General features: G+C 34.1%; 1 protein-coding gene across 2 annotated transcripts in view; it reads left to right on the top strand.

The window, feature by feature from the left end:
• LOC123559580 (zinc transporter ZIP12-like) overlaps window positions 1-22,609 on the top strand; it is a 52,367-nt gene extending 29,758 nt beyond the window's left edge. Inside the window, exons 6-16 of one of the 2 annotated variants that reach the window (XM_045351520.2) lie at window positions 2,018-2,166; window positions 3,600-3,783; window positions 6,131-6,300; window positions 7,515-7,679; window positions 8,663-8,728; window positions 9,379-9,463; window positions 13,608-13,625; window positions 18,088-18,240; window positions 18,611-18,798; window positions 21,862-21,990; window positions 22,351-22,609. In XM_045351520.2, coding sequence (XP_045207455.2) covers window positions 2,018-2,166; window positions 3,600-3,783; window positions 6,131-6,300; window positions 7,515-7,679; window positions 8,663-8,728; window positions 9,379-9,463; window positions 13,608-13,625; window positions 18,088-18,240; window positions 18,611-18,798; window positions 21,862-21,990 — 1,307 coding nt within the window. In that variant the 3' untranslated portion in view covers window positions 22,351-22,609. The remainder of the gene's footprint in view (window positions 1-2,017; window positions 2,167-3,599; window positions 3,784-6,130; window positions 6,301-7,514; window positions 7,680-8,662; window positions 8,729-9,378; window positions 9,464-13,607; window positions 13,626-18,087; window positions 18,241-18,610; window positions 18,799-21,861; window positions 21,991-22,350) is intronic. The other variant, XM_045351521.2, reaches the window with a different exon arrangement.
• The last annotated feature ends 2,071 nt before the right edge of the window (window positions 22,610-24,680 follow it).

The raw sequence follows: 24,680 nt of genomic DNA, 5'->3' as shown, positions 1-24,680 counted from the left end.
TATGGTTCTTCACATTCTTACTTGCCTTTTGGTGATAAAACAGTATAAAGTTTCAATGCTTCAAAAAAGGGATTTAAAGAAAACAAAGTTGACAGTTTATAAAGGCCATTTTTCTGACAAAATGCAATATAGAGTTATAGTTCTTGACCTTCTTACTAACCTAATGATAATGAAAGTGTACAAAACTTCAAAACTATTGCTTTCATAGTATTTAAGAAAATTAGACCTACACAAAAATTTAAGTTGAGAATATACAATTTTTCAAGTAAGTTTCATAATTCTTACGAAGTTCATATCGTAGTTATGGCTCTTGGTCTACATACTTGCCTTATGATGACAGACAAGTGTATAAATTGTCAAAGCGGAAACTCTTTGTTTTAATGTTAAAGTAAATGACACATTAACAACCTTATATACAGAAATTCAAATTTTATACGTATAAATAGAGTTAAATTATGACAAAATTCATGCGAGAGTAATGCTAACGTACTCATCTAATGATGATAATTTAGCTTGTGAAGTTTCAAAGTTATTGCTCTTGTAGTGTTCAAGAAAAGTGGACCTAAATAAAAATATATACATGTACCAGGAAATTCCAATTGGATAGTTACAAAAACGACCATAATTCTGACAAATTATGAGTGTTGGCCCAATTACTCACCTTATGATGATAACTACAAAGATATAGCTCGTATAGTTTTTGAGAAAAAGCGGACCAAAACACAGATCTTACCCAACGACGACGCCGACGAACAAGTGACCACAATACCTCGTAGAAATCTTTCAAAAATTAGAATGGCTAAAGCGCATTCAAAAGTCTCATTAAATACTAAGTTTGCATGTTAAATTGAAAGCAAGCAAAGTCGATGAATTGGTATCCCCCGCCGAATGGGTTTGTGTTGAGGAATAGCAAAGAAATATATCCGGTAAAAAATTTAGGACCAGGGTGGTAGGGGTGACCGGGTGCGGGTACACGACTTCACATGTTGATAATAAATGTTCATGGAAAAACATGAAAGAAATTTAATGAAATTCTACCAATTGGTTAGTTTGTAGTGTACAAGTATGTGGATTTTTAAACAATTAAAGGGCAATAACTCTAAAGTTACTAAAGAGATCCTGGCGAAATTGAGTGTGCACTACCATATTATGGTGATCTAAATTCAGTTTAAGTTTCATAGTTCTAGGTCAAATATCTCACAAGTTATGAAGCAGAAATTGCCATATTTATAGTACCCTATATAGTTAACACTAGAAAATTCTAAGGCCCATAACTCTGGTGGTGTTACTTGGGCAATCTGACTGAAACTTGACAGGCCGTATTTCCATATAGTGGTGAACATGTATATTAAATTTTATTTAAATATTCCAAACCACTTCCTAGATATGGCTACGGACGGACGGACGGTCGCACGACGCCAAAACTATATCCCTCCGGCTTCGGCGGGGGATAATAATTGTATTGGAGATGTTCTAATATACGTTAATAACTTACATTGACGAAATGAATTTCAATATATACTGCAAGAAACAGTTTTTTGTTTTCGCTTAAGCACGCATGATGCCATTTGTCGTGTTTGTGTTAGCTGCCTTTTATAAATTATTGCAAAACGTTTGTAATAACCTCTATACACTAGTGAAATTACCCTCTATAAATAGCACGAAGAAACAGCTGAACAGTCCCTGCGAACGGATAATAATGCCTAGGTTGTGGTAAAGATTTTTGTCAGCCAGATTTAAATTACTTGTATAACATATAGGTGTTAAAAGTAGACAGAACTACAAAATATCAGAAGTACCAATATAACATGGTATTTTATAATGTTGATTATTCTAAATTAAAATTTATACTCCTGTTTTCATTTATGTATCTTACTGTTAATGACTGAGATTTCTTAGGAATTACCTACATAATTGATATATGTTACTTACAGCTGGCTGTTCAAAAAATATATATTTATTTCCAGCCTTTCTAGTAGGTCTAATACATAACTTTACTTCACTCTGTTTTCTTTAGATTTCAAGGAACTGTTGACAAAGCTGAGTATCGGACAAGCAGTAGCAGCGGAGATGAGTATGGTTGATGGCCATGGACATGAACATGGGCACGCTCATAGAAAAAAGAGGGCGGTTGACACCTCAGTATTTTCAGAACCTTCAACATGGGTAATTCAACGTTCAAGTGTATGAAAAGCTTATGGTCATGAGTTCATTTTTGCATCTCTCATCATACGCAATAGTTACTAAGAATTGATCTATTTTTAATAAAAAAAAATATAATACATTTTGTATTTTAATAGCAGATCGCGTTTTTGTTACAGATAGAATATCTCCCTCAACAGATCTTTTTTTTGTGATATATTTGAAACTGGTTTAAAAAGGTACGTTTTCGGAGAAACTACCTATGATATTATTATTATTATTATTATACCATATAGCGCCCTTTTCATGATAAACACGTTCGAAGGCGCTTTACGTATAGCAAACGCAGCCACACAGGGCGCGAAATTCATCCTCTACTAGTACAGACACAGAGCGATCTGACCAGAGGGACAGAGTGAGATAAAGCCCCCAGAACAGTCAGAGAGAACAGAGAGAGATACAGGCCTGTCCGGATAACTAAGCCTAGCTCTTTGCGAATAGACAGTCTGGTTCTTTAACGTGTTCAGTGTATAGCACCGATACACGCGAAGCCGTCTTTCCTGGGAAGAACCAGTACAGGCCTCTTAGTCAGGTGGGAGACACTCAAGAGCATCTCAGAAATTTCCAGTTCTTGGAACCCCGGACCTCTGGATTGGCAGTCAAGTGTGTTACCACTAGACCACCGGCCCATGATTCGTTTTCGTGCAAAATATTGCTATATCCTTTCCGCGCCTGTAACGTAATAAAGCGTCTGATGGCCCTTTCACTCTTCCGTAGAATTAACATTTATTAAACGGATTTCATTTTGAAACTATTTCTGAAATGTGCAGGTCAGCAGCTCTCAAACACGGAAATATCTAACATCCGAGGCATATACTGACGCTTTTAGACAACATAAAAAATGACCATTTGAATGATTTGACGAAAATCCAAAAATCTCCATATATCCTTTCTCCGTTACGGATCCCTGTGGGATTTGTGTTTATTCCGAGTTCAAATAATTTTTCGTAGATGAAAAAGAGGTCCACATTTAGACGGGGTGGCCCCTACGCGTGACCCCTGACTATAGACCAATGCAAATGCGACTTTCGTTTTCAAGTTTAGCCAGTTTACTTTCATTTTCTTTTCTTCCGGAAACAGCTGAAGTTCGTCTGACGTCACTTTCTGTGTTGTAAAAACATACGTATGCCTGGCGAGATTGTATAAAAATGTGCCCGGTGTTCTAAGGATATCTCTGAAAGCTGTAATGGATCTAAAATACTTACAAAATATACAGTATATAGTACCGATCCTCAAACATCTTTGCATAAAATGCAAAGTATTTTCACACATAAGGAAACATTACTGTAACGTAAATGTATTTAATTTTGAAATAATTTTGTTGCTTGGTTAAGATCAACAAATGTTACATTTGTGAGAAATTATTCTAAGTAAGATATTGCATTTATTTCTTTCAGAACAATCAGTGTTACACTGCCGAACAAATTTTGTCCGTATATAAAGTGCAACCTACAGGAATCCCCCTAGCACAGTTCAAGGAAGTTTGCCCTTCTCTCATTCAACAACAACTGTCCGCTAATTGCAAGAAAGATAGCAGCATCAAACAACAAACTGTTGCTGGACATCCAACTGATGCTGAACGTATGTATTAGTATCTAATAGTATATGTTCCGTTTCTGTACAAGATCTATAGATTTTTCATTGGCATATCAAGAGCTTTGATAGGGTCAAGTCTATAACTTTGAATCATTTGTAAGATAAAAGGTAATGATGTATTTTAAGCAATACCGGTATATCAGATTCTTTGTAAATGTTTTGAAAATTGTAACAGTGGAAATAAACTGTCACTGGACTTGGCTAGCAATAATTCCCTAAAGTTATCTTCAGATGACACTGATTTATCATCAGATTATCATTGATTACACACACTAATCTATAAATGCTACAAATACAAACCTACCATGGCCTTGTATCTTTAAAAATATATTTCTGATCTTACTTTAAAAATCAACTTGTAACAGTCGATCATACTAAAATTGCCATTGGGGTTTAACATGTTCTTTCACAGTTCAAATATTGTGTTGTTAAAAGAACAGCTTATCACGTGATTTACAGTTATGGTTAGTCCAGTGTTAGAAAAACATGATTGACAGTAACACATTTACATTGTAGCAAAAATACAGATGATAATAGATGTACGATTTTGACTTTATGGTACATCTTTACATGAAGAAAGCAATTGAAAATATAAAAATATAAAAAAGAAATCTTTAAAAGAATTTAGTCGGGCTAGATTTCTTGTGTTAAGCATAAACAAAGTTCATAATCAGTATGTAAATTTCCAGTCAGTTTATTCTGTTTTAAGATTTCCTTATTCACTGGATCAGAACATTATTGGACAGGGTCATCATTCTAAAAACATCTTTTACAATTAAAATAGTGCCTGATTTTAGTTCCATGTTAGCCTAAAATTTGTCTTTGTAATTTACTGGTAATATGATATTAACTTGAATGATTCTACTTTATTACAAGTATAACGTTATAACATACAGTCGTAAAAACAGAAAGTATACTTTACTAGCAAGAATGTTTCGCTGATACTCTAATAAATCTGTATAATTGCCCAGGTCTGTTTTCCTATTGGTATAACTCTGAATACAGACATAAAAGATCTGGTTGATATTCTAATGTAGCTGTCTTCTGATTAAGCACTGAATATTGAATTGGAGATTAAACAGACAAGAAGATCGTACAGGCTGTCTAATTTCTCTGTGTAAAATTACCACCATCTTTTTTCCCACTGAGATCTTTCTAAAACGGCGATCATTAATTTAGAGAATTGGAACCATAGTCTTACCCCCGAGGAAATGTTCTAAGATCATTGATTATTTGATATGGCTTTTGAATAATCAGTTAACGGTAGGACAACTCAGAAAATCCTTTTTTACATTTTTTCTTTAGCGATATTTGTAACGGATACCGAAGGCATGCTTTCTTTCATCGGTATTGCTGTTTATAATTCAATGAGGCTTTTATGGAATCGGGTTATTTCTATTTCACATGATATGGACACGGGAAGTTGTCGTATGTTTTGTATTATATATGTTCTGTAGCCGGTATTGCTGTATGTAGTTTTCTTGGATATCTATTGCAAGACGTTATCTATGTTTTACAGGATATGGACACAATACTTCGTCGTAGGTTTTGCGTTGTTTGTGTTCTCTAGCCAGTTTTTCTGTATAAGCTATTGAAACCTAAGTCCAATGATGCCACTTCATTATCTCATATATGTTTTGTATTATCTCTGTTTTCTAGCCAGTATTGCTATATATAGATTATTGTGCCCTTTGTCACAAAAGCTCATTTCTGTTTTACAGGATATGTATATGGGACTTTGTCAATGTGTTGTCTTGTCTGTGTTCACTAGCCAGTATTTACTGTATATGAATTAATGAAACCATTATTGAATGACGATATTTCTATTTAACAGGATATGGATATGGGACTTTGTCGTATGTCCTGTCTTGTCTGTGTTCACTAGCCAGTATTTACTGTATACAAATTAATAAAACCTTTATTGAATGACGATATTTCTATTTAACAGGATATCGTCTGTGTTTACTAGCCAGTATTTACTGTATACAAATTAATAAAACCTTTATTGAATGACGATATTTCTATTTAACAGGATATGGATATGTCGAATGTTCTGTCTTGTCTGTGTTCACTAAGCAATATTTATTGTATACATATTAATGAAACCAACGATATTTCTACTTAACAGGATACGGATATGGGACTTTGTCATATGTTTTGTCTTGTCGGTGTTCTCTCTAGACAGTATTACTGTATATAGTTATTTGAATGATGATATTTCTATTTAACAGGATATGGATATAGGACTTTGTCGTATGTTCTGTCTTGTCAGTGTTCTCTAGCCAATATTGCTGTATATAGTAATTTGAATGATGATATTTATACTTAACAGGATATGGATATGGGACATTGGCAAATGTTCTGTGTTGTCTGTGCTCTCTAGCGGGTATTATTGTATTACCATGCAGCAGTAAATCGGTGTACAGGATCCTCATTGCAATATTTGTAGGCCTTGCCGTCTCCACCCTGTCTGCAGATGCTTTATTACATCTTCTCCCAATGGTATAATTACAGTATATTTGTCAAACATTATCTATTGGTAAATTTTGTTGAATATCATGTTTCATGTTATCATGCGTTAGAATCATTATCAATAACATCAGATATGATAAAATAGAATTTACAAAATAAACCGGTATAAAAATTATTGCTGTTATATTTAATTATAGCATTATATATGTTTAAACTTAGCTATTTATTTGTTTAGTTCTATATGTATACCGCCTCGGTAGCCTAGTGGTATAGCGTCCGCTTCGAGTGCGGGAGGTCGTGGGTTCGATCCCGGCGCGTCATACCAAAGACGTAAAAAATGGTACTAGCAGCTTCCTCGCTGGCGTAGCATTTAGAGGGTAGTGCTAGGACTGGTCAGCCCGGGTCAGTATAATGTGACTGGTGGTATCATGTCACGTTGTCTACGGCGTGATATTCCAGTGAGGCAGCACTATAAAGTTGGGCATTGTGCTCACTGCTACAAGTAAAAACCGTCGTTTAGATGACTGAAAAATTGTTGAAAAAGACGTTAAACCCGAACACGAACACGAAGACGAACACACACACACGCACGCACGCACAAACACAAAGAGTTCTGTATGTTAATGGAAACAAAAACTCCCTCTCGTATAAAAACTGAACTGTTCCAAAAAAAATAATACAACTTACTGACTTCAACATATATATAGATAAACTGCAAGCAATTAATATATGATACGATATGCCTTTAAGGGCGAAGTATTCTATTAAATCGTAAAAAGACATGTAAATGCAATATCCACCGGTATTTGCTGCTCTGTCGGTCTTAACTTTCCGTTCTGAAATACTAGCACATTCAAAGCGAGTGAACAAAATGTTTTACATAATTTTCGTAAACGTTTTTTAATTTTTGTCACTTGTGTAACATGGTATCGTAAGTAAGGTCAAATAACAACAACACTATTTATCATATAACTTGTCGTTTTTTACGCGTGTTTACGTCATTACAAGATTCATAGATAATACTACAGATTCTTGTTTGCTTGTCAACTTTGGTGGATGTTAAAAATGTCAGTGTCAGTTGCATTTTTCCTTTCCCTGAATCAGTACAAAATTCGAAATGTTTTTTTCAAATGTTTAGCACAATGTATCTAAACACGTTTGACCCGTGTATAAATATCTTACAAATCATACGATTGCAGGCGTTTGACCCGTGTATAAATATCTTACAAATCATACGATTGCAGGCGTTTGGTGTCCACAATCATAAGGAAGAGGATGATCATGGTCACGACCATTCGTCAGGGAAAGCACATTTTGAACCATTCCTTGGATACAGCCTCGCAACACTTGCCGGAATTTATGTTTTCTATCTGTTTGAAAAGCTAATGTCAATTTATAGCAATTCAAAGGTAAGGGAAATGAAAATTATGTTAAAAGTCTTGAAATACAATTTCATTTCAATACAACTGTTTCATTTAATGTGAAAACTGATACCGGTTTCCTGCACATTATACAACAGAACGTGAAAACTGATACCGGTTTCCTGCACATTATACAACAATCATTTAATGTGAAAACTGATACCGGTTCCCTGCACATTATACAACAGAATGTGAAAACTGATACCGGTTCCCTGCACATTATACAACAGAATGTGAAAACTGATACCGGTTTCCTACTATACAACAGAATGTGAAAACTGATACTGGTTTCCTGCACATTATACAACAGAATGTGAAAACTGATACCGGTTTCCTGCACATTATACAACAGTCATTTAATGTGAAAACTGATACCGGTTCCCTGCACATTATACAACAGAATTTAATGTGAAAACTGATACCGGTTTCCTGCACATTATACAACAAAATTAATCTTAAAATACACACTTTCATAATGAAGGTTTATTTTTTCCAATTTAGCTTTTGATTTACATTAACACACACTTTCTTCTTGATGTGCGATATAACGCTATCTGGGCTTTTAGCATGTTATTTAAGCATACTCAATTATTACATGTATGTGTTTAAATGTTGTTCATATTTGTCTTTGTATATATGTTTGTTGATGTGTTGTACTCTTCAATAATGGAGGAATAAAAGGTATCTATGTATTCGAACGATTGAAATGTTTGCGTGTACTACTTTTTGTATTCAATGCGATGGTAAAAGAACACCTCTTAAGAAATTTGGGTAAACATAGTATAGAAAAGTGACCAGGGTTGGAGCTTTGTAAAAATGAAAAAGACACAATACATACATCTGTGGGTAATGAAATTCCCAGATATAAATTTAAACTTACTAATAATTTGTTATTTAATATCATGTTTTTCCAGTTGGATTTGTTTATTATTACCATCATCAGTCATATTAGTAGAAGCTGTTGCTTTCAGAAAACTAAACACGACGATCCACTTGAAATGGCAGTTGGAACGTACGGAAACTCTTGTGGAAAACAGGTAAAGTCTTGTATTTTATTTCAGTATCAGTTTGCCGTCTTTATACATATAAGCTGTTAACGAATCGATTAGGGTAGATACAAAATGTGTCTGTAGAAAGTGCTCGTTTCACGCAAACTTGAAAAGTAAAAGAAAATGTAAAATTGTAATAAACGCTTACAGGACACTGACTATTTATTATCGTTTTAATACGTACAAGCAAAATACATAAATTAGCCGGATGAGATAAACACCGTCTTGCAAAATAATGTATTTGCTAATACCATATCTAGGTTTCCTGTGCAAATGTTTGCGCCTGTAACTGTCATCAAATGGAGCTGTCTGAAATAGTCTTAGATGTTCGTTAAACTGTAAGAATCCCGTTTGACAACATACAAAATGTTGTTGGCCACAATATCCGAACTTCGGTTGAAATATGAATTTATTTTGTGCAATGTAGCATTCGAATGCTTGTGCATAAATTGTGAAAATTACATAAAAATATAAGTTAAAACAATTCTCAGAAATAGGTTTGTGAGAGCATGTCTTGGCTACAAAATAATTATTCTTATTTTGGATACCAGTATTAGTTTAAAGTTTGATTAACTACGTGTATGTCATTGTTTTTTTACGTAAGAGAGAACAAGTTACTGATGAAATATTGTTTTTAGTATGCTAGCGAAAATGGATATGGTTCGAACGCAAATCTTCCACATTACGATGGAGCAGACAGACAGGAAAAAGAAACAAGTGCTAGTGAGTAACATTCGTATAAGAAATGGCATTATGGAGAAATTCATACACTATATAAATATTAATTAGATATATTTACATTCGCTATATATTCTGAATGGAAAGAAAAGCGCTTTTATTTTTGTATAAACAACATTAGTGTAACGGTATCAACGATTTTTTCTGACGTAAGTTATCATAAATATATAACATAAGTCAGCAGATGGGCATTTGTAATATTTAAGAAATAATAAGTTCCCAAGCGTGGTTTATCATAGAATAACCCGTGTTTTGAGTTCTTGTGCGTAAAAATATATCACGAAGGCCGTAGGCCTTCGTGATATATTGTTTCGCATAAGAACGAATAACTCTGGTTATTCTACGATAAATCACACTTGGGAACTTGTTATTTCGATTCTAACACGACCTACTAGTATCAACAGTGTTAGAAAAAATTGTAACTACATTTTATGACATGAACTACACCGTGCTACGCACCTGAATCATTCTATACATAGAGGATGACGTCACTACTTTGCACGGGTTGTTGATTGATTTTCACCTATGTGTATATAGGTCATTTGCTGGTCGTGTTAGAATTAACATTACTCACACAGGAGAAAGGTACTCGGAAATATTTAACATTGGTCACGCAGCAGACGCGGAAAGGCATCGTTTACATTAATCACGCAGCAGAAACGTATCATAATTATATAACATTAATTACGCAGTAGAAAGGTACCGTACATATGTAACAGTAATCACGCAGGAGAAAGTTACCGTAGATATGTAACAGTAATCACGCAGGAGAAAGTTACCGTAGATATGTAACAGTAATCACGCAGAGACGCGAACATATTACATTAATCACGCAGGGAAGTACTAATATTAACATAATCACGCAGGAGAAAGGTACCGTACATATGTAACAGTAATCACGCAGGAGAAAGGTACCGTAGATATGTAACAGTAATCACGCAGGAGAAAGGTACCGAACATATGTAACATTAATCACGCAGGAGAAAGGTACTGTAGATATGTAACAGTAATCACGCAGGAGAAAGGTACCGTAGCATATGTAACAGTAATCACGCAGGAGAAAGGTACCGTAGATATGTAACAGTAATCACGCAGGAGAAAGGTACCGTACATATGTAACAGTAATCACGCAGGAGAAAGGAACCGTGCATATGTAACAGTAATCACGCAGGAGAAAGGTACTGTACAAATGTAACAGTAATCACGCAGGAGAAAGGAACCGTGCATATGCAACAGTAATCACGCAGGAGAAAGGTACCGAACATATGTAACATTAATCACGCAGGAGAAAGGTACTGTACAAATGTAACAGTAATCACGCAGGAGAAAGGTACCGTGCATATGTAACAGTAATCACGCAGGAGAAAGGTACTGTACAAATGTAACATTAATCACGCAGGAGAAAGGTACTGTAGATATGTAACAGTAATCACGCAGGAGAAAGGTACTGTACAAATGTAACATTAATCACGCAGGAGAAAGGTACTGTACAAATGTAACAGTAATCACGCAGGAGAAAGGTTACCGTAGATATGTAACAGTAATCACGCAGGAGAAAGGTACTGTACAAATGTAACATTAATCACGCAGGAGAAAGGTACTGTAGATATGTAACAGTAATCACGCAGGAGAAAGGTACTGTACAAATGTAACATTAATCACGCAGGAGAAAGGTACTGTACAAATGTAACATTAATCACGCAGGAGAAAGGTACTGTAGATATGTAACAGTAATCACGCAGGAGAAAGGTACTGTACAAATGTAACATTAATCACGCAGGAGAAAGGTACTGTACAAATGTAACAGTAATCACGCAGGAGAAAGTTACCGTAGATATGTAACAGTAATCACGCAGGAGAAAGGTACCGTACAAATGTAACAGTAATCACGCAGGAGAAAGGTACCGTAGATATGTAACAGTAATCACGCAGGAGAAAGGTACCGTAGATATGTAACAGTAATCACGCAGGAGAAAGGTACTGTACAAATGTAACAGTAATCACGCAGGAGAAAGGTACCGTGCATATGCAACAGTAATCACGCAGGAGAAAGGTACTGTACAAATGTAACAGTAATCACGCAGGAGAAAGGAACCGTGCATATGCAACAGTAATCACGCAGGAGAAAGGTACTGTACAAATGTAACAGTAATCACGCAGGAGAAAGGAACCGTGCATATGCAACAGTAATCACGCAGGAGAAAGGTACTGTACAAATGTAACAGTAATCACGCAGGAGAAAGGAACCGTGCATATGCAACAGTAATCACGCAGGAGAAAGGTACTGTACAAATGTAACAGTAATCACGCAGGAGAAAGGTACCGTGCATATGTAACAGTAATCACGCAGGAGAAAGGTACCGTAGATATGTAACAGTAATCACGCAGGAGAAAGGTACCGTAGATATGTAACAGTAATCACGCAGGAGAAAGGTACCGTAGATATGTAACAGTAATCACGCAGGAGAAAGGTACCGTAGATATGTAACAGTAATCACGCAGGAGAAACTGTTACGCATATGCATTACGATTATCTTCTTGAATCAAATATTACAAATGCACAGATGGGGCATTTTAAAGTCCTTGAGTGTATCCTTACTGTTATTTGTAGCAAACTGATCACAAATCATACCATGTTCATATATATGTTTTTTTTTGTTCAAATTGTAATGCTTCTGAATAAGAACATCCATTTATCCATCTTTTTGTTATAAATTTACTGAAGAAATATGTAAAGTGTTATAAACATTTTCAGTTATTAGAAGTAAACGTATACAGTAGGAAAACCTATACATTTTGAGTGTCTAATGCAAAATATAGGGATTTTCCGTTTTGGCGGCCATTTTGACAGCCATCTTGGATTTTTCAAATGCTTTCCTTCTTTGAAATATGCATTTAATGTTTATTTTGTTACCACTAGCAACAAAAATATTATATACACTAATAATCCTGTCCAAATCTTCTATTACTTAGGAGATAAGTCAATTTTGCATTTTTGGTGGCCATCTTGTATATTTCAAAATGCTCAATGATGACAAAGTTGCATCATCCAGTTTCTGTGTAGGTACATGTTGTAGAACCTTTTTATGCAAAAATATTCTGTGCATACTGTAATTTTAGGTTAGGTGGCTAATTGGCATTTGGCATACTGACTAATATATGAAAGTGTATTATGTAACACTTTATCTAGTACATTATACAATTATAAAGCATATAGTATAATCATACAAGTAAATATCTACCACTTTATCTACACGTCTCACGATTGAAAAAGTATTCATTATAACTGCACCAAATTTTGACTGTTTTGCACAACTGATGTATTGGTCCTGTATCATTTTGGTGTAGATTTGAATAGTAATGTTGAAAATATGAAAGAGATAACTTATTCGTAAATAATAATAAGTTACTATGTACATACAAACTCTTTATACCTTACTATACATGCATTATGTTATTTGCCTAAATCAGCTCCAATATATATTTAATCACGTACAAAAATCGTTTCCTGATATTTCTGCCTCTCAGTGGAAATAATATTCTATTAAGAAGTATTGAAGTACTTGCCAGTATGTCAAAATTGTAAATATTATTGATGAAATAAACATAGTTTCGCTTCCTTAATTGACACTTGCATTTTGTTTCGATGTTTTGGAGCAACCAAATTTTGCTGTTGACTAATTGGCGATGGTTTATTTTAGCGTACGTAACGTACAATGTACCTCGACCACCAATAGCACCGCAAAATTGCCGCGAAAATTAAGTGTTTAAACACTATACTAGCCAAATTAATTACAACACTTATTTGCGTAACAAATATCTGGAACTCAAAAATCCCTGAAGCAGATTTTCCTTCGCTGAAGGATACATTTCTCTGAAAATCACCAAATCTGGTATTCCGTAAAAGCAGTTGTTGTTGCATCGTCTTGTTGTAGTAGCTGTTGTTTTTGTGCAAGATAGTTGTTGCTGCTTTCTTTGTTTTCATTATGTACCTCGGCATACCTCGGCATACCTGTACATTTAATCAGTGTTTAAGTAAATTAAGTAAGTTTACGAAAGAACACGTAACTTGAGCGTTTATTCATTCCATATCAAACTTCAAATGTATGTTCATATACTACTATTTTAGAGCAAATGAAATTTACTGGTAAGTTGTGTAAAGTTCGTCCCTGCTTTGTACAGGTAAAGGGACATGTTAAACAATGTTTTATTCTTGTACAGAAAATTTATCAGTTTTCATCATTCTTTTAATTCCAATTTCAAAAAAGAAACGTTCTTAGAAATGTAGAACAACACGCTGGAACTATTTAGTGAAAGTTGTTATTTTGAATAAGAATTGTTTGACAAAAATGTAATATCTTGGCAGGTTCTTAGGACTTACAACATTATATGTAGTACTAACTGTAGATACAAATTGTAAACAATATGTGTTTTATGTTGTTAGTTGCTAGTTAATTGGTGTTGCTTTCTTATTAGTGAAATAGATGCTCGAATTTTCAAAATATCTTTTACTTTTAATACATTTGGAAATGTCCAATCAGACTGTGTACAACATTCTTAGAATATGTTGAGACTATACCTCAGTGAAAAGGTTGCTTGTGAATATTTTCAATAATTACAATGAACAGAGGTTTCACACGAATGGATTTTCATATTGAAATTTTTAAACATGCAGGCTCTTATGATATTAAAAATGTTATAATACTGCTTAGATACGCACATGATTAACAGACAATTTTGTCTAAAATGCAATTAAAACGTGTGTTTATGGCCGGAAACTTTATACATAAAAAGATTCTATACAAACAATATCAGTTGAGGAAGAAAAGACTAACTGAGGAAGATTTTTAGACTTTGAAGACAAATAAAATCTATGGGAAGATCATTTGGAAGAATAGAATGCAAGCAAGCAAAACGATGTGTCCCATGAACAGGACTATCACCGTGTCCCCAATTAAAGCAAAAATCCAGCGTCAAAATGTATGAAAAGATTGCAGTACTTATAAGTATATCCCGAACAGGCATGTAAGCGAATCATACCGTTATTTAAAAATATTTATTTTCAGAAACTGACAAGCCTTACGATAGTGAAGTTCGGCTACTGGCTCTTATCAGTATTATAAGAGAAATCATATGGGGCGCCGTTTTACTATTTTCTAAGCATTTGAATGAAATGATTCTTGATATCAAGAAATCGAATTTCTGATATCTTGATATCAAAAAATGAATTTCTTGATATAAAAAAATCGATTTTTTGATATCGGGAATTCATTTCTCGATATCAAGAAATGCTGTCCATTTTTTGATATAAAAAAAAATCGAATTTTTGCTGTCAATAAATGATTTTTTTATATCAAAAATTCGATTTTTTGATATCAGGAATTCATTTTTTGATATAAAGAAATTCTGTCCATTTTTTTATATAAAAATTAAATTTTTGATATCAGGAAGTGAATTTAATGAATTCCTGATATAAAAAAAATCAATTTTTTATATCAAGAAATGAGTTTTCGGAATTCGATTCCTTGATATCAGAAAACCGTTTCTTGATATCTTGAAAAACGGACTATTTTTTGACAACAAGAATTCGATTTCTTGATATTAAAAATGGCCAGTATTTCTTGATATCAAAAATTCCCGCCTTTCTAAAAATAGACATGCAATTAGGGATAACCCCTATTTAACTTATTCAGTGCGGGGATTATACGATTTATATTTACATCGGGAAGTGCCAAAGTTTTTATATAAAAAATAGGCTTGATTTTTGTTATATCAAGAAATTTGTTTCTTGATATCAAGAAGTCGATTTTTTGATATCAGAAAATCATTTATTGATATCAAGAATTCGATTTCTTGATAGCAAGAAATATCTTGATTTCTTGATAGCAAGAAATATCTTGATTTCTTGATAGCAAGAAATATCTTGATTTTTTGATATCAATAATTCAATCTTTTTATATTAAAAATTCATTTCCTGGTATCAAAATTTCTATTTTTTTAATATATAAAAAATGGACAGCATTTCTGGATATCAGAAAATGAATTCCTGATATCAAACAATCGAATTTTTGATATCAGAAAATAGATTTCTTGATATCAGAAAATGAATTCTTGAAATTCTGATATCAAAAAATGTGACTGATTTTTTGATATCAAGAAATCGAATTTCTAATATCAAGAAATGATTTTTGATATCAAAAAATGCCTATAAAATAGTAAAACGGCGCCCATAACAATCATGTCTTATCCTGCAATACATTTAGACGCATCCATTTAGAAGTATGGTGTAAGATGTGCACAAATACATTTTTCTTTTGTTTTTTTTCTACTGTTGTCTGACACTAGTGACTCTAAAAGATTCACTAATATATCCCATTTATCGAAATTATATTGAACTATCTACAATGTAGATAGATAGAAAATAAGACGTTATTTTCCTGAGGTCTGTACCGAGGCGAAAAGCTTTCAAGTTTGTGTCACATCTTATAAGTAAATTAGACGCACAGTAAGTTTTCTACCTCAAATTATAAGTGCATGCCTGTAGGAGGTTTTTATCGTTGCAAATGAGCATAAAATATGGTTGAAATATCTCTTAATCAATTCCTTTTTGATAATTTTATATCAAAATTTCGAATTAGTCTCAAATGACGTACATACCATTGATCTAGAAATACATTATTTATATTTTTGCAAAAAAGAGATCATTTTTGACATTTCTTTTTTGAACAAACCACCGCCAGCGATTATTATCCTTCATATGCTGTAATGTTATCTGGGAAAACTGTAGCAGCAGCATCCTTACTGTGTAACATGATATCCTCCATAACCGAGTCCTGTGTAACAGTTCCTTCCCCGTGTGTAATAGCCATGAAGCATTTTAAATGACAGTTTGTTTATTAGGTTCTACTTTTTGTTTCGTAAATCTAAGGTTTTGTACACGTTATGTAATACAACGATTTCCGCGGAAAGGAAGAAACATTTACATGCAATGCTTTAAATGGAGTATTTTGTTATTTATGCTTCTGCCGCTACAGATCCATTCTTTCCTTCGTTGATGTTAAAGGTTACTTACCACTTCTGATGCAAACAGCATCTTTCACCTCTTATAGTGAATACGATACTAATGTGTTGATCCAGACGGATTGTATCATTTTTCGTTGGTAGTGGTACGTTTCGTATCGCATGAATTCTGAAGGACAGGGTTATTATAACAATAGCTCGATATGTGATGCTGTATTCGGCTAGAGTGGTATTTGCAAGAATCGATCTCACGAGGCGCGTAAATGCCGAGTGTAATCCGTCCGTGCACAATGCACAAATCTCAGATCTAGCTACTGTTGTAATGACCCTTTTATTATACACCTCCAACTTTTTGTTTGTTGTTTTGTTATTGAACGAAATCTTAAATGTTTATCGATGTTAAAGTAGGAATGAATTAAGTGTTCGTGTGCGCTTTTTATAGAACTGTGTCAGGCCGTGCGTATTAAATAAAAGTAGTCCGGCAACATAAAATACAAAAGGTACAATACGGATTAATTCTGCCTGTTTAAATTTACTTCTGAAATACAATCTGTATATAATAAAAAAAGTTATATAACCAACGAGGCATGATACAATTCGACAAGATCAATGCACTAGTGTAACTTCTGTTTTAATACTTATTAACAAATCTTGTTTATTTTTCTGATTCCTTATTACCTTAGTCGAACGTTTTGACGAACTACTTTTTGTCTAAAGCCGTATGCCGTCAAACCAACCGACAACGCTGATACGGATTCAGAATACATACAAGTCGATGATGATACAAGATGTTGCATAAAATTCTTTTTATAAAACACGATTTTGAAGGTATATCTATAGGCGGTCTTAAAGAAATTAAGAAAAATCCATTTAAAAATTGCCTCAGTTTACTAGCTCTACATGTCATTTCATTAGTTTTGTATGTGTTATTCTAGGTAATATTTGCTGGGAATATGGTTTAACAAAATACTGTTATTAAGTTAAATATTTCTTGGATATACATTGTACAAACATGATAAGGCTCAGAATATTTGCTTGTAAGTGTTGGGCTTTGATTTTGTAAGAAACTTTACCTTGAATATCCATATTTTAAATATCTATATCATTCTTTATGTTTATGTTTATGTATATGGATATACGCTCGTAAGTTAACTAGTAAAATGTAAGCAGAATTAACGTTATTGTCTGTTATTGTTTAAGAAAACATCAACCTCAGTTAAACTAACCTTACTGTTTCACTTACTGCTGAATATAGTTTAAGTTTTATTTCCTTGCGAAAATTAGTTACTGCTGTTTTTTTTCTTTTCTGTAAATGAATTTGCGCATTCTGTTTTAATTACATTCATATAGGCAAAACATATACAATATATTTCGTCTTTTCTACAAACCTCGATTAATCTATCTTTTTGTCTTCCATTATTGTTATAAACGTATAATTTCTTTTAAATTATCTATAATTCATTTGCATATCTTATCCGCATCTTTCTAAAGAACATTTCCGTTTTCCCAGTTGATATTGTATCTAAATGTTGAATAAGTTATGTATCTTGAATATATTATACATGTAGTTGCATGTTCTTGTTTTACAGAGATGCCTCCAGTAGCTATTATGGTAGTGATCGGCGATGCTGTGCATAATTTTGCCGATGGGCTTGCAATAGGTGCAGCCTTTACAGAAAGTATAAATTTGGGTGTTTCAACAAGCATAGCTATATTCTGTCATGAGTTTCCACATGAACTAGGTAAATGTTTCAGATTCATTTAAAAGCGTATTTGAATAGCTGTATTTCAGTTCATATGGATTGTTGCTCACTTTAATATATATATTTCATTCACCATTAACTATATACATTTTCTTAAAAGTAGTTTTATAGAATAGGTCATTACATGAGTAAAAAGGACATGAAAACGTGTGGTAGTTTTCTGGAGTGATGAATGTCAAGCAGAAATGCTTAAATCACTAGTCTACTGACTCGAAGCTCTCTGTATTTGGAGCTCGCAATGGAGAGAAAATTTGTTCTAGTTCGCTTTACGAAGTAATAATAACCAACCACATGGTTTGTAAAGGTCATCAGTACTCCAGTTAGCAGTCGTTTGTTTCATTAATTACAGGTGATTTTGCGATCTTACTCACTAGTGGGCTATCCTTTACTCGTGCATTGGTTTTCAATTTTGTGTCCTCGCTGACGGCGATGGTGGGATTATATGTTGGTTTGGCTGTGTCAACGAACCCAGAAGTCAGGAACTGGATATTTGCCGTCACAGCCGGAATGTTCCTGTATATATCTCTTGTAGATATGGTAAGCGTATGGATTATTACTTATTGTTAAAGGCCGGGGAAGAAATATAAAAAGGATTCAGATAGAGAAATGGCCACACTTTTTGTATACAGTGAGCAAGAAACAGCAGAGGTTTATATCAAAATTTGAAAGAAGTTAGAGCACAGATCTTTTTAAAATTTTGCACAAGTCTTCTTCAGCACCATTGTTATAAGTTGTGAAAAATATTATGTTGAATGAGTGTCTAGAAGTGTTCTTTCCAGAAAAAATATGGGTTGTCTGCTACAAGATTTGAATTTACCTCAAGTTTATTTGAGAGCTAATCATGTAAGAGCAGTTGTATGAGTCACACTCTCAACGTATCATTCGACATAAGGCGGGAAGTTTTCACATGTTTATGAATGTGTGTTACTGAATTACATAGAAAACTATTGTTCAAAAATTATGGCTTTCAGGAACGGAAATTGAACAGCTGTCTTCTCTTTATTGATAACAATACACAGCAATGCACTTGTCATTTTTATTTTGTAGAAAAAATCCAACATTTTTACATATGAAGCCAATTAGCAAATTTAACCCTATTCCACCATCACTTGCACAGCATTTTGTTTACCTTCCATTTGTCAATTGAATGGTATTTATCAAAACAAGAGGGCCATGATGGCCTTATATCGCTCACCTGAGTTTAATTGCTTGCTTGAACAAATTTCTTGCTAAGCTTAAAAACTAGGTGAGAAGGGCATGGTAAAGATCTTCAAGATAGTACTGAAATATGTTAAAATTATACAATACAAATCTCTTTGCAGAGCTTCAAACAAGAAAGTAGGTCAGTAGGTCAGGCTAGACTAGATAGTATTGAATCCTATCGAGTTAACGTGGTCCAAATTCTGTGCGTCACGATCGGTGTGCAAAACTGTACATGTCATCAAATTTCAAGGCTGTATCTTAAAAACAAGAAAGTAGGTCAGTAGGTCAAGGTCACAGTCAAGTGACCCCTAATTACTCGGGGTCATCAGGTAATTATAATAAAAAAATCTAGAAAATATGAACAGATAATTTTTGAAGTATTTTTTCCTGTATAACTCATATACAAGTGACCCCCGGGGCGTAGCCTCTTCATCCCAGGGGCATAATTTGAACAATCATGTTAGAGAACCACTTGGCAATGCTACATACCAAATATCAAAGGCTTAAGCCTTGAACTTTAAGACAAGAAGATTTTTAATTTTTTTCCCTATACAAGTCTATTCATTAGTCAAAGAAATGAATTCCATACAGAACTCTGGTTGTCATGGCAACCGAAAGGAAAAACTTTAAAAATCTTCTTGTCCAAAACCACAGTAGCTAGGGCTTTGATATGTGGCATCATCTAATAGTCCTTTACCAAGATTGTTCAAATTATCCCCCTAGGGTCAAATATGGCCCCGCCCTGGGAGCGGGGAGGGGGGGGGTGGGGGTGGGGGTCACATGGTTTACATAGATTTATATAGGGAAAAACTTAAAAAATCTTCTTGTCCAAAACCACTGGGCCTAGGGCATTGATATTTGGTATGAAACATATCTAGTAGCCTTCTACCAAGATTGTTCAAATTATCCCCCTAGGGTCAAATATGGCCCAGCCCCGGGGGTCACATGGTTTATATTGACTTATATAGGAAAAAAACTTTGAAAATCTTCTTTCAAAAACCACAGGGCATAGGGCTTTGATATTAGGTATGTGACATCATCTAGTTGTCCTCTACCAAGATTGTTCGAATTATGCCTCCAGGGTGAAAAGAGGCCCCGCCCCGGGGATCTCAAGTTTTACATAGACTTGTATAGGAAAAAACTGATTATGGTAATTGAGGGTTCATTATATAACTGAAATGCAGAACAATGTATGTAAACTATATTCATACTCGATTATTATTTATTGATGCATTTTAGCTCACCTGAGCACAATGTGCTCAGGGTGAGCTATTGTGATCGCTCACCGTCCACTCTAGTGGTCCTCTACCAAGATTGTTCAAGTTATCCCTCTAGGGTCAAATATGGCCCCGCCCTGGGGTCACATCGTTTGCATAGACTTTGATTTTTTTTGTCCAAAATCACAGGGACTATGGCCTATGGCTTTAGTATTTGGTATGTAGCATCATCTAGAGGTCCTCTACCAAGATTGTTCAAATTATTCCCCTAGGGTCAAATATGGCCCCGCCCCGGGGGTCACATGGTTTATATTGACTTATATAGGAAAAAAAACTTCAAAAATCACAGGGCATAGGGCTTTGATATTAAGTATGTGACATCATCTAGTTGTCCTCTACCAAGATTGTTCGAATTATGCCTTTGTGGTGAAAAGTGGCCCCGCCCCGGGGGTCTCAAGTTTTACATAGACTTGTATAGGAAAAAACTTTAAAAATCATCTTAAACCACAAGACATAGCCCTTTGATATTTGGTATGTAGCATTGCCTGGTGGTCCTCTACCAAGATGGTTCAAATTAATACCCTGGGGTGAAAAGAGGCCCTGCCCCTGGGGTCCTGAGTTTTACATTTTGATATTTGGTACGTTGTATTGCCTAGTGGTCTACTACCAAAATTGTTCAAATATACCCCTGGGGTGAAAAGAGGCCCTGCCCTGGGGGTCACTTGTTATATGGGTTATATAGGAAAAAATACTTCAAAAATTATCGGATCATATTTCCTAGACTGTTTAATTATAATTACCTGATGACCCCAAGTGATAAGGGTCACCCGACTGTGACCTTGACCTCCTGACCTACTTTCTTAATATTTTAGCATCAGTTTAACATTTGAAACATGTAGCCCATATAACCCAGGTCAGCGACCCAGGGTCATCATGACCCTCTTATTTTTCTACTTATTGAATACATTTCTTTTATGTTAAGGAACGAAAAATTATCCACACGTTTTACCTCTTCATTTTGTATCAAAAGCCTTAGTAATTAATAAATGTACTGATCAGTGCTGCTTTTCAGATAGAAAAGAAATAAAGTGACTTAATTTATCTATTGCGGCCGACATAAGCAATAATTTCAACCAGTGTAAGATAATATGGATCAGTAAATGTGACATTGTTCTTTTAGCTCCCACAGTTGCTTGAGAAGGATAAGGAGAAACCCATTTTGAACTTTATATTTAACAATGTTGGAATCATCATTGGGGCTACCATAATGTTACTCCTTGCTGTCTTTGAAGAACAGATAAAAATCTAGGTAATATTTTCTTTACTTTTGATATATTGTCGTTGCACGTAATATTTTGATTTTGTTGGTTTTGGCAGATTTACAAACATTATGTCATTTTGATGTTAATGATAAATTTATAGTTCACTGCACACCTGATGGTGTTACTTCCGTAAAACCCAGACGTGCACGTGTTGCGAAATATTCACAGTGTACAGTTTAATATGAAAAAAAAGTTCGTAACGGAGGATGGTTGTTAAAAATCTATTACTAGGAAAAATGCATGTAGCTTTTGGTGAATATTAATAAAAATGTCTTATATTTAATCAAACTATTTAGACTGGTGATTATATGATATTGTCAGTAAATGCTACGATATCTTCTTTTCAGATCGTGATGGGAAGGTAGACTCGTTCTACAATGTGCAAGCCAATATCTGCGTATCGCAATATTCAAATCAGATGAAAAAAATCAATTAGATTTACAAATATTTGTTTGCTTGCATAATTTTCATATGTCCTTTTCAGTTACCATATCTATTAAATATATGTGACATATTAATGAGGTTGTGCACAATTTTTATTACAAGTACTTGTATCCTTTAACAAATATGTAGCAAGACCAAAAATAAAACCACGAACTACGATCATCCTGTCTTTTTCGTTTGTTTATGTAGCTATTCATTATCTGTATATTGTAGATTTGTTTGTTTATGTAGCTAATCATTATCTGTATGTATATTGTAGATTCGTTTGTTTATGTAGCTATTCATTATCTGTATGTATATTGTAGATTCGTTTGTTTATGTAGCTATTCATTATCTGTATGTATATTGTAGATTCGTTTGTTTATGTAGCTATTCATTATCTGTATATTGTAGATTCGTTTGTTTATGTAGCTATTCATTATCTGTATGTATATTGTAGATTCGTTTGTTTATGTAGCTATTCATTATTTGTATATTGTAGATTCGTTTGTTTATGTAGCTAATATTCATTATCTGTATGTATATTGTAGATTCGTTTGTTTGTATAGCTATTCATTATCTGTATATTGTAGATTCGTTTGTTTATGTAGCTAATATTCATTTTCTGTGTATTGTAGATTCATTTGTTTATGTAGCTAATATTCATTATTAGTATGTATATTACAGATTCGTTTGTTTATGTAGCTAATTTTCACTTTCTGTATATTGTAGATTCATTTGTTTATGTAGCTAATATTCATTATTAGTATGTATATTACATATTCGTTTGTTTATGTAGCTAATATTCATTATCTGTATGTATACTGTAGATTTCTATTCTGTCTCTGTCTAACTTATTTATGTCACAACTAAAGATTGTCTAATCTCACGTTCAACGTTGGTCCTTCAACTTTGAGCTGAAGTAATAACTAGTAAAGCTGGACTAGTATTTTGTTATATAGCAATTGGCTAGATTTCTCAAGTGGCTAAATTTGTATTCGTTATGGCAACTCGTAGACGTTTAATTCGTGCCGCCATTGCCAAAGGTTCTTTATTTTGAAGAATTACATCATATTTCTAAAACAACAAAAACAAAACACATACACGCACTCCTCGGGGACGCTTTACACTTTTAATGCTACTTCTCCAAATATAAAAATACTAACACGTACTTAGCATTTTACAATAATAACTTTAAATTCCACAGGGCATAGGGCTTTGATATTAGGTATGTTATTAGGTTATTGCCCCAGCCCAGGAGGGATTGTGGAGATGTTATAACATGAAATTAACATGCGCTACGCTATTCTGTTGTCATTTCCTTTTTCAATTATCCGTTTGGGGGGCCGTAATACATCTACGCTTTGCCACAGAACGCACATATATAAAAAGGTGTGTTACACCTCAAAATGGTAGCAACGCGTCACTACCAAAATTCGGCCGAGTTTTGGTAGCGACAAAATACGTTGCAATGGTACATATAATGTGTTAAGGATCATGGAATGGAACGTGTTTTGGTAGTTTTTTCTACACCGGGGGCTGAGCTCATTTTTTGCATTACGCAAAAAAGACAGAGATTAAAGGAGTGAATGCCTCATAAAAATGGTCGGAGAGGGTGTTCGGAGTTTCTCTCCCGATATATAGTTTTCGTATAAAACAACCAAAATGTAGATTCATGAGAGTGTGAAGGGGGCCTCAGACGACGTTTCCTATGCAATAACATTGTATTGTTTTGTTGTTTTAATGTGTGAAACGGAGTATACATGTATATGTGAGGAAGGCACGTGGGTCCTCCACCAAAATATTTTTAAAGCATCCCACATAAACATAAATTGTGAATTCTGTGCGTGTTAAGGGGTCTCAGATAAATATTTACGGCAACAAAAGATTTTTTCTCTTTAAAGGTGAGGGGTTTCGAAAGTAAATCACAGATATCTTTGAAACACAACGTTAAAAAATGGTAAAATGTGGGCCTGGACTTACTTGACTAATTTTCCAAAAACTGAATTCTCCGTCGTTAGATTTTTATTTTTATTTTGGTGTATACATGCGGGTGGTATTTTGGGGTCCTCCTCGGGTAACACATGAAAATTGTGGGTTCTGTTTGTTTAGATGGGTAAGAAATATATAATTTACTCAGAAATGAAGCTTGCTCCGCAATGACGTATACAATGTCATGTATCTTATTATTTATGTCTCTTAATATTTATCGCAGATTTTGGCTTTCTTCTTCATTTGTATACGACACATTTTG

The sequence above is a fragment of the Mercenaria mercenaria genome, chromosome 10 (assembly GCF_021730395.1).
Source record: "Mercenaria mercenaria strain notata chromosome 10, MADL_Memer_1, whole genome shotgun sequence".
Lineage (NCBI taxonomy): Eukaryota > Metazoa > Mollusca > Bivalvia > Venerida > Veneridae > Mercenaria > Mercenaria mercenaria.
The sequence above is the reverse complement of the archived record's forward strand: the minus strand, read 5'-3'. Positions and strand labels throughout refer to the sequence as shown.